The sequence below is a fragment of the Triticum urartu genome, chromosome 5 (assembly GCF_003073215.2).
Source record: "Triticum urartu cultivar G1812 chromosome 5, Tu2.1, whole genome shotgun sequence".
NCBI classification, from domain to species: domain Eukaryota; kingdom Viridiplantae; phylum Streptophyta; class Magnoliopsida; order Poales; family Poaceae; genus Triticum; species Triticum urartu.
This window is the reverse complement of record NC_053026.1, coordinates 578,123,938-578,133,950: the sequence shown is the minus strand read 5'-3', so window position 1 is coordinate 578,133,950 and position 10,013 is coordinate 578,123,938. Positions and strand designations below refer to the sequence as shown.

At 43.4% G+C, this 10,013-nt stretch overlaps 2 protein-coding genes across 3 annotated transcripts; one reads left to right on the top strand and one right to left on the bottom strand.

Annotated features, from left to right (window-relative positions):
- Positions 1 to 785: 785 nt before the first annotated feature.
- On the top strand, positions 786 to 5,219 carry LOC125510903 (replication factor C subunit 5). Its single transcript, XM_048676193.1, has 11 exons — positions 786 to 1,077; positions 1,176 to 1,286; positions 1,411 to 1,443; positions 1,782 to 1,950; positions 2,358 to 2,539; positions 2,935 to 3,071; positions 3,237 to 3,335; positions 3,879 to 3,948; positions 4,038 to 4,112; positions 4,349 to 4,394; positions 4,864 to 5,219. The coding sequence occupies exons 1-11, from the start codon at positions 994 to 996 to the stop codon at positions 4,920 to 4,922; spliced, it is 1,065 nt and encodes a 354-aa protein (XP_048532150.1). The 5' UTR covers positions 786 to 993; the 3' UTR covers positions 4,923 to 5,219.
- A 908-nt stretch (positions 5,220 to 6,127) lies between these two features.
- On the bottom strand, positions 6,128 to 9,615 carry LOC125510902 (BTB/POZ and MATH domain-containing protein 5-like). 2 transcript variants are annotated; one of them, XM_048676191.1, is made up of 4 exons: positions 8,980 to 9,611; positions 7,651 to 8,026; positions 7,281 to 7,554; positions 6,128 to 6,442 (listed from the first exon to the last, which is right to left on the bottom strand). In XM_048676191.1, exons 1-4 carry the CDS (start codon positions 9,456 to 9,458, stop codon positions 6,258 to 6,260), a joined length of 1,314 nt encoding a protein of 437 aa, XP_048532148.1. In that variant the 5' UTR covers positions 9,459 to 9,611; the 3' UTR covers positions 6,128 to 6,257. The 2 variants fall into 2 exon arrangements, with proteins under 2 accessions (XP_048532148.1, XP_048532149.1); XM_048676192.1 differs by having other exon boundaries at positions 6,300 to 6,462; positions 8,980 to 9,615.
- Between the last annotated feature and the right edge of the window lie 398 nt (positions 9,616 to 10,013).

Here is a 10,013-nt window from a genome sequence, read left to right as displayed (position 1 = left end):
CCCACCAGGGCACGCCGGAGGCCCCTGGCGCGCCCTGGTGTCTAGTGCCCCCCACGGGCCTCCTCCCGTGTGCTCCAAATGCTTCAAGGGTGATATAAGACCCTGGAAGCTCGGCCTGGTGACGTATCAGCTGATGAACAATAAAAAAATATCAATATGTTGGAGACGTATCAGCTGCCGAGAGGTCACGTTGGTCAGCGCCGCCTTCCCTCCCTCTGGTCACATCGCGACATCAATGCCGACCTCCACGTGCTCTGGGCCGGCATGAATGCGACACGGTAAGCGGTGTGTGCATCAGAAGGACAGCGCGGGAGGGGCAGTGAGGGTTTTTGATGAGCCAGGGCGGTCAAAGCGGGCATGGGATCGATCCGAACTCCCGCAAAGCCCCCCTCCCTCACTTGTCTCAGATTTGCGGGAGAAATCGCGTCCGGACCGCTCCGCGGACCGATACATTCTCGCGTTGGATGAATTCCGTGGTTCAGACAGATGCGAGCGGTTTGCGGGTTCGCCTTGGAGATGTCCTAATAACTCAACGAAATTTAAAGAGGTTGTTAGATCTATTGTGGGAAGGGTCGACGATGCTCGACAACCTTTCCATTAGGGTCTAAAAACCCTGATAGGCACTTGGTGAACACTTAGTCACTCAACTATGTATGTTACCAATATCGAAATCAATAAGACTTGGATGCACTTTCATGAACATTTGAGCCCTTGACTTTACACAAACAAATTAGGGCACTAAATTTTGGGCAGTATGAGTAGTATGCTAGGGTTGAGCGTCAGATAGGCGCCTAGCGCTCGGTGAAGCCCCAAAACCCTCCTCCCCCCTCTGGCGCGAGAGGCCGCCCTCAATCCCCCCCTCACTGCCAAGTTCCCGCCAGTCTCCTCCATTCCCCTCCCCACCTCTCCCAAATCCAATCTCCAAATCCTCATCTCCCTCCCCATCTCTCTCATCGGCGGCGAGGCGGCCCAAAGGGGGGAAGAGGGGCGAAGATGCTGTGGGTGGACAAGCACCGGCCGAAAACCCTAGACAAGGTCATCGTCCATGAGCAGGTCGCGCAGAACCTCAAGAAATTCGTAAGAACCCGCGACCCGCCCCTCCTAAAATCACTCTCCTAGGGTCTCCCCCGCCTCCTTGTGTGCTGATCTGTTCTGTCGGTGTCCGTTTGGTTCAGGTGGCGGAGCAGGACTGCCCGCACCTGCTCTTCTATGGCCCGCCGGGGTCCGGCAAGAAAACCCTAATCATGGCGCTCATCAAGCAGATGTTCGGCGCCGGTGTGGAGAAGGTAGTTCCTTCTCTTCAGGATAAATCTTTGAAGATCTAGATTTTTTTACCTTTTTTTTTTGCCCGTGGCCGGGGTGTTTATTTTTCTGCTGACATTTTCGTGCATTTTGATGGCCCCGTTGCAGGTGAAGATGGAGAATAAGACTTGGAAGATCGATGTGAGTCGTGGCCCTTCTTTCAGCCCATCTCTGTCTTTCCTTGTTATTGTCACTATTATTGCAATGTTGCGATGTGTCATTGAAGAATTGACAGAAAGTAGTATGCAAATAAAAAGTTATGCGGTTGTCACTACATGTGTCATGCATACAGGGAGTCTTTCTTTTTCAGTTTGTGCTATTGGTGAGCATAGCACTGATCCACCATGATATGAAACAAAGCATTTGCCATTTCTCTGTATGTCGATAGCTTATTAGTGTTCTGTGGCATTACCTAAGTTGTCAATTTGGGATAGCTATGAATATGTCTGAGAGTTTGATGTGCAATTTCCTTTGTACAGACCGGGACGAGGACATTTGATCTAGAGCTGGCGATGTTGTCAAGTTCCCACCATGTGGAAATGAACCCCAGCGATGCTGGCTTTCAGGACAGGTATGTTGTTCAGGAGGTTATCAAAGAGATGGCCAAGAGTAGGCCGATTGATGCCAAGGGCAAGAGAGCATTTAAAGGTTGGTACTTCTTCTGATTTTGTTCTTATAACTCTCTAGTTCCAAATATTGTTGTCTTACAAAGAAGTTGCCACTAGCTTTTCTTCCCCTGGCACCATTGTCTATTGCATCCTGTAATGATGAATCATCTCTATATAGCATGAAGTTGTCTTATACAATGCTAGATGATTTACTCGTTACTACCTCCGTTGCTTAATATAAGACGTTTTTGCAGTTCAAATTGAACTGCAAAAATGTCTTATATTAAGGGACGGAGGTAGTACTTTTCAGTGGATGATTTCAACAAGTGCATAAACAGATGATGCTATGCAAAGTGACCATGCCACTTGCTTAGGCTGTATGCTTGCTTTATTTAAAAACAAATTCCTCATTCAACATAAACTTAAACATACTTTGTATATTTGCAGTGCTTGTCCTAAATGAAGTTGACAAGCTGTCACGAGAAGCACAACATTCCCTCCGTAGGACAATGGAGAAATACAGTGCATCGTGTAGACTCATATTATGCTGTAATAGCTCCTCAAAGGTGACAGAAGCTGTAAGGTCCCGTTGCTTGAATGTGCGAGTGAATGCACCTACCGAAGATCAGGTTAGTAATGGATATTTGATGCCATTTTTACTGCAACTAGTGTCAGTTGTGGATCTTTGGCTTGATTTCATGGTCGGTGCTACTATGTCTAATAGGGTGTTCAAAACTTGCATGGGTTCCTTTGCTTCTGAGTTTGGTAATTAGTTCAGTTATGGTAAATTGAGCTTTATTCATTTTCATAAGTGTTGTGAATTGAATCTGTAAAGTCGGGACTTTACCAGGGTTGTTTGAACTGCTCTATGTAAGGTTTGAATATATGCTTTTATCAGTTTATTTGTACCATGTTCACAGCAAGGAAATGGTAGTGAAATTTTTAACTGTGCTCCAACCTCATTATTCTATGTATAGTTGAAGAAGTTATGCATACTGCACCCCTAAACCTTGCCCATTTGCAGATTGTACAAGTACTGGAATTCATTGGGAAGAAAGAGAATCTGCAACTTCCATTTGGATTTGCTGCTCGGATAGCAGCTCAATCAAACCGCAACTTGAGGCGAGCAATATTATTTTTTGAGACATGCAAAGTCCAGCAGTAAGCCCGACTGCTACCTTTAATTGTTACTGCAGTTCTGTTAATGTTGGTTGTGCTGTGTCCCTAGTTTTATATTTGTATCATGTATCTCACTGTTTACGCCCTTTAGTTTTTACATTTATCTGGTTTTCCCTTAAGTTTTTTTCTTCTGTTTCTATATTGCAGATATCCATTTTCAGCAAATCAAGTGGCGCCTCCTCTTGACTGGGAGCAGTATGTGTCTGAAATAGCAACTGAAATCTTGAGTGAACAAAGCCCTAAAAGGTCTGTCGTGTTTCATTTCCAACTTCTATTGAGCTGCAGTCCCTAATGTTTGCCTTTTCCTTTCATTTCCTGTTTACATGTTTTCATTTTTCATTTTTAGTCACCACATAGTTGTTTTCCTTTTTTCTGTAAAGATACTATTACATTATTGTTCTCCCTCGAGCCCTCTTTTCATGCATCATAATGGCTCCCGGCCATCAGTGGATACCCATTGTAGAATTATTAGGAAGATCTTCAGAATTGAAGAGATTTCGTAACCTACATGCGGCCAGCAGCCAGCATTGATGTCATGAGATGTCTTGTACTTTACTTATTTAATCTAATAGGCGTGGTAATGGATCTGCATCTGCTTGGAATGTTATATTTTCGTCTTGTGTCACACCATATGGAAGCGACATCTGCTATTTTTGGTGGTTCACCATCTGTTACGCACTTTTGTTCTTCACAATATCTGTTTATTAATTTTCCTTACATAGTGAGTCATCTAAGACATTTTCTGGTTTCGCTTTGATTTGACTTTGAATAGTAAAATTAATATTTCAGGCTATATTCTGTACGCCAGAAATTCTATGAGTTACTTGTGAATTGTATCCCACCTGAAAGCATCTTGAAGGTGACACAATGCTTCTATTGCTGCTTTACCTTCATTTTTCGATGACCTTTAATGTGGGTGCAAGTTAAACTTGTTTTTGACAATTGCAGAAGTTGTTAACCGAGTTAATGAAGAAGTTAGACTCTGATTTGAAGCATGAAGTTTGTCACTGGGCTGCACACTATGTGAGTAATTGTTATGCTAACATTTTTTCCCAGCTCCCAGCCAATTTAGTTTCATATGTTCTTTGTAACGTAGGAGTACAGTAGACTTTTCATGTTCTATCTCCACTAATTTCACATAGTACTAGCTCTACCTCTTAGTTCTATGGCCTTAATTTTGTATTTTCTTCCTTATTGATGCTTATTTTCATTCTTGTGATGAATCTGCTTGTTAAGCTCTGGTGTCATGTCTTTGGCAGGAACACAAGATGCGACTTGGGTCAAAGGCCATTTTTCATCTGGAAGGTACATGTCAGGTTTCTTGTTGGTCTAGCGTGTGCATATTTGTATTGTACCAATAGTTTGACTTATCTGATTATTATCGGCATAAATGGACCTAGCTATGTCTTCTCACAATACGATTTGATGGCACCACGTAATAAGTAAAAACCATAGATTTGGTTGCACTATTAAAAATATAGGTCTTGTTTCAAAGAGAGACAAGTTAATAGAAACTTTCCCTCAAAATGTAGTGGAATACAATCCTACAAATTGAACCAACAACATATGAAAAACTCCTTACAATCCTCCACAGTTCTTAAGGAAATCCTTCGGATCAGAGATGCCCTTAATCTGGCATATATATACCTCATGATCTGTGTACATTGTATTTCAATATTTTGGGTGGCTACCATTGTGGCGGCACTAGCCTAGTTGGTACTCAAAAACTGATCCCTGACTCGTCTGCACCCATGTTTTGCTACTGTTTCTGCAGCTTTCGTGGCCAAGTTCATGAGCATTTACAAGGAGTTCCTTTGTGCCGCATTTGGTTGAGCAAAACCAGAGCATACGGATGTTTGCCGCTGCAAGATGCTCCTAGTTCGCAGTCTCTGTCGTCGCAATCGCTTTGGTCTGATGTGTGGGCGCTTACATTTTGTATGTTACTCAGTCAGTGTAGTTTGTACTGAATTCATGTGAGCAAGTACTTATTTACTTTGAATCATCTGCTACTGAAAGGTGGAGTCGCCCACCTATGATCGTCTTGATTTTGTTCTGCCTTGTGCTTGGACGTCAAACGAATTTCAGCATCTCATCCTATAAATGCCAACAGGGTGCTAAACGATATCACTACCTCCTTTCTGGTTATAGAAGGCTTACACGTACATATTATAAGTTATGTGAGTATATCATAAATATTATAGCATTAGAAATTTGAAATATTATAATTCCTAATGGTATAACTGTTCTGATATGTGCTAGAGATACCTATAAATCAGAAACGGAATTGCTAAATCTCAGCTGACTGAGACTTAATCAAGTCTCAATTGATACTATATTCTTTTTTATATGTTCTATCATTTGACTAAGATTTGGAGCCATGCCCAATTAGAAAGGAGGGAGTAAATCGTAACAATGATTAAATACTTAAACAGCCAAGCGCTTTTTAACAACATCAATGTATTCCATTTACAGGTAATACTTGATGCATTTGTAAATGTAAATACAAGGGCCTGTCTATACACATGTATTAATTCAAAATATTCTCAGAAGAGTTGTGCTAGTATGTGTTTTAGTTCATGTTGGCGTGCACAAATGTGTCAGATTTGTATAAAAAAGGAAGGGAGGATAATGATAAGCCTTTACGTTCAAAAATGTGATTCTTACAATGTTATCTTTCGCCTTTTCAGACTTAACTAGTTCTACTTATTCTGAAATCACTATGGAATTCTAACACAGAAAAGTACTCCCTCCGTCCAAAGGAATTTTGGCAACACCATTCATCTGACCCAGAGTGTTTATTAGAAATTCTCCTAAGAAATACTGTATAATCTTTAGAAGAATACTATGAACATCATACAATCCAAATACTAGTATTCTGCGAGACCGAGTTAGCGTGGCCAGTCTCAGTTGTTCACCTCATCACCTGACGTAGTGGCTCCGCTTGATAAAGGCAAGCTTATTAACAGTTAAGCGAAGCAAAGTTCTCTTTTAAAAAAAGAAGGTAAATTATCCAACAAAACGGTTATGAACGAAGAAGGTAGTACAACAGAGCGGATGCTATTATTATTACAAGAAGATCTGTCACAAAATCAAATGACTGTTACGAATTTATACAGCAGCGACTGCTCGCTAACACATACAGGTCAGTGCTTGCTGGCGGCGGCGGCGTTAGACCCTGGGCCTCACCCTGCGCCCGCTGGTGTCGCCGCCATCCGAGATCTGGCCCCACACGCTCTGGCTCTTGCCCCCGCTGCTGCATTCCTCCTCGCACCCGGCTACTGTCCGGAGGATCTCTGACTGTAGCGCCGGGCAGTTGTCTTTGAGGTAATCGAATCCGTCGGTCCGGATTACAGCTGCAGATACATAAGGGCATCTGGAATGTTATACAGTTCAGGACGCTTGTTTGGGCACCACCAAGAAACAAACAGTAGAAACATATGCAAAGGCAGTCTACAAGTACTCCCTCCGGTCCTTTTTACTCTGCATATTAGAATTCTCTGAAGTCAAACTTCACAAAGTTTGACCGTATTTATATGAAAAAATATCAACATCTGCCATGCTAAAGTTATACAATATGAAACTTTAAGCCATGACACATCTATTGATATTGATTTCAAATTGTGAATGTTGGTACTTTTTTCTATAAAGTTGGTCAAACTTTACGAGGCTTGACTTCAGTCAAATCTTATATGCGAACTAAAAAGGACCGGAGGGAGTACCATAAAAAAGCAGTACACATTAAATTACTGACGTTATAGGATGTCTCGGATGAAAATATTGTCAAATTGAGAGCATGACACACAAATGAAAATTAAAATGCTTTGAGCCAACTACTGTAGCTTGCTGTCTGATTGGCATAATGGGAGATTCAAAACGTTGCCGTCATCAGGCTAACATTGTGCCCTCAGCACAAAAAGATACATGTATCTGTATTCCTAAGTGGTACATCTTCTGTTCTAACTATTGCTACAAACAAAGGCATCATATGGGCCACTGTTCCTTTCCATGAGTATGCATAAGGGTGTATACTTGTGGAAACAAATGGCAGCATGCTGTTTCATACACCACCTTTTGGACGCAAACTGGAAACTACTGACAGGAGTTCTCAAGCAGATATGAATATAAATGCAATTATCCGATAACTACATAGGACGAGCACATCGAATTGCATCGCTTGTTAAGCCTTATTACCTGAAAGGTTCTCAGCAGCAAATTTTAGGCAGACGGACTTGAGCTCTGTAGCATGATGCCGATCAGCCAGCGCTAGAGTAGTTGCCACAGATTTTACAGAAATCTGTTTGCACAAGTAAGATTCACATAACACTCTTAGCCTTGGCAACTCATATTTGTCTGCTGCAGCCAACAATTTCCCAGCTAAAGTATCAAAGATGGGACAATCTGAGCTTGATGCAGACAATTCGTCATCACCAACAAGATTGTCCCTGTACATGAAGTGAAGCACAGCCTACAACATAGAGTATTTGCATAAGATAATAAGATATAAATCAAGCTTGTTAAACTGCGAAATCCAAAGAATAAGATCAGCATAGAAGAAACATACCTGAAATACTTTTGGCTCCATGTCATCGATGACAATCTCTTTGATTTCGTTACTTGTGTCGACTTCACTGTTTTCTTCATCTGATTCAGGATCAAGAAATTCAGATCTAAAAAAAGAAGATCGGGCAGCCAACACTAACTTATGAGCATGAAACTTCTCTCCTGCTACACTAAAAATAACATCTGCACCCTCTTGAGAGTCCAAAAGCGTCCCAAAATGGTAGCCTATGTCAGAATCCGGAACCTCTAGAGAATGTGGCCTAGAGTATTCCATGGTTGATGTTACAACGCCCACAGTACAATTTATCTTCAAGCAATCGTCTTTAAGAAAGTCCGATGTCTCAAGAGCAGTACGTCGAAAAAACCTTTTATAACCCCTGAAAACAGAAATTAAGATTAAAAACCAATTTCAGAAAAAATATTTACATTTTTACTACTTGAAACCCTTCGCATTTTTAAAAAAATCATTAACATGACCAGTCGTGTTCACACAAATTTCTATAATCAATCTACCAGGTGTGTGTTCCCACAAACTTTTATAATCAATTTACCAGGTGTGCACAAAGTTGCTAATCTCGCACTCTTTTATACAGTAGGCCATATCTATATCTATACCTACAAGTTCTCTAGCTGCTCCCAGCTTAACCTAAAGTTACTAGAAATTTTCTGATTGATCTCATTCATTGGATCTAACACCTAAAATGACACTGTAGATCTACAAGTATGTTGATCAATTAAAATAATTATATGAAATGTTCAAACAGAGGCTGATGGAAGTATGTAAAGCAAACACATTAACCAGGTAAATATCTCTGCTGAAGGATGTGTTGAGAATATCATGACAAGAGGATATCCAAATAAAACAGTCCTCCCAGATAATGTGTTTGGCAAGGAATTTAGGGTGGTACTAGTTAATTAAACACGGTTAATTTGGGGTTGCAGTCCAATGGGTTGGACAAGTAGTTAACACTAATTCGTACACCAAATCCTAATCAGTGCACTCCCAAGGAGAAACAGGCCCACAGCACAACCAAAATAACTTCTAACCGTAGCCAATTAGTAATCGACTAGTTATTGGTGCAGTGTCAGAATCAGCACCTGGCTACCTACAAAATAAGGCGAGAACCATGCCAACAGACCTAAATCGGTAGAATCACATCAGATAGTTATGAGTTGTGATCGAGGCTCATCATACATTAGGCGTAGCTACTGACCAATTGCTTTAAAATGAAGGCCAAATCGCAAGGCAACGGGAGCAGGAGGCCTCGTAAGGGCCGTGATCCCCGAGAGAAAGCGATTGCGGTGGGAAGGTAAGGCTGGATGAGCATACCACATGGATCCGCGGTACTTGAGGGTGTAGGGCCCGGCGTCGAGGGCGCGGTCGAAGTGGGAGTGCACCTTGTGCTTGCCCCGGCCGCTCTGGTCCTGGAGGGTGAGCTCGAAGAGGGCGCGGACGTCGGTGCCCTCGGAGGCGAGCGCGATGAAGACGGAGACGTAGGCGGAGTTGTCCTCGGGGTTCTTCCCGTCCGGGTAGAAGTAGATCGCCCACTGGTAGCCGCCCACGGCGAAGGTCTCGCTGGCGATGTGCTTGCCCACGCCCATGCCCTTGGCGAGGGAGTAGCCCTGGATCACGAACCGGTGCGACCCGTTCACCGTCTCCGTCACGGAGCGCGAGCTCGTCGGCGAGGCCGCCGCGGCGTCCCGCGCGGGCGCCGTCGCCCCCGCCCCGCGCTCGATCACCACCGCCCCGCCCCCGCCCTCGTGCTGCGGGGAGGCGTCGCCCCCGCCCCCGGCGTCGTCGTCGTCCATGCGGGAGGGTGGGAGGCTAGGGTTGGCGGGCGGAGGAGGGAGGGGATTGGGGATTTCGTGGCTTGGCGCTCAGCTGCTACAGCACGCGGGGGAAACGAGGGAGGGAGGAGGGTGCGGTGGGTGGAGCGAGAGAGAGAGAGAGAGAGGTGAAACGAGGGAGGGGGGGAACCGCCGGGAAGGTAACAAATTAACCAACTGTTTCGGCCTGTGAGTGACGCATTCATGCTGTGGCGCCTGATTTTTTTTGTTGGAGAAGTATCTGGTGATACCACCATTTCATGCTCCCATTTTTAAAAATTCAAATTAAAATGTTTCAATGAATTTCGACTTTTTTTCTGTAGAAAACGGATTCTTTGAAAACATTGAATCTTTCCTTGCCCAGATCCAAGCTCGAATCGAACGGTTGCATGTAGCAAAACTCCCACAGTGTATTGATTTGGTAGGATGAATTCAGTTGACGTCTCCAAACAGGCAAGCATGCTCGTCAATGTGAGATATAATAACAAAACAGAAGGGAAGTCAAAGGCATATCAACAGGCACTCAGGCAGCGATTC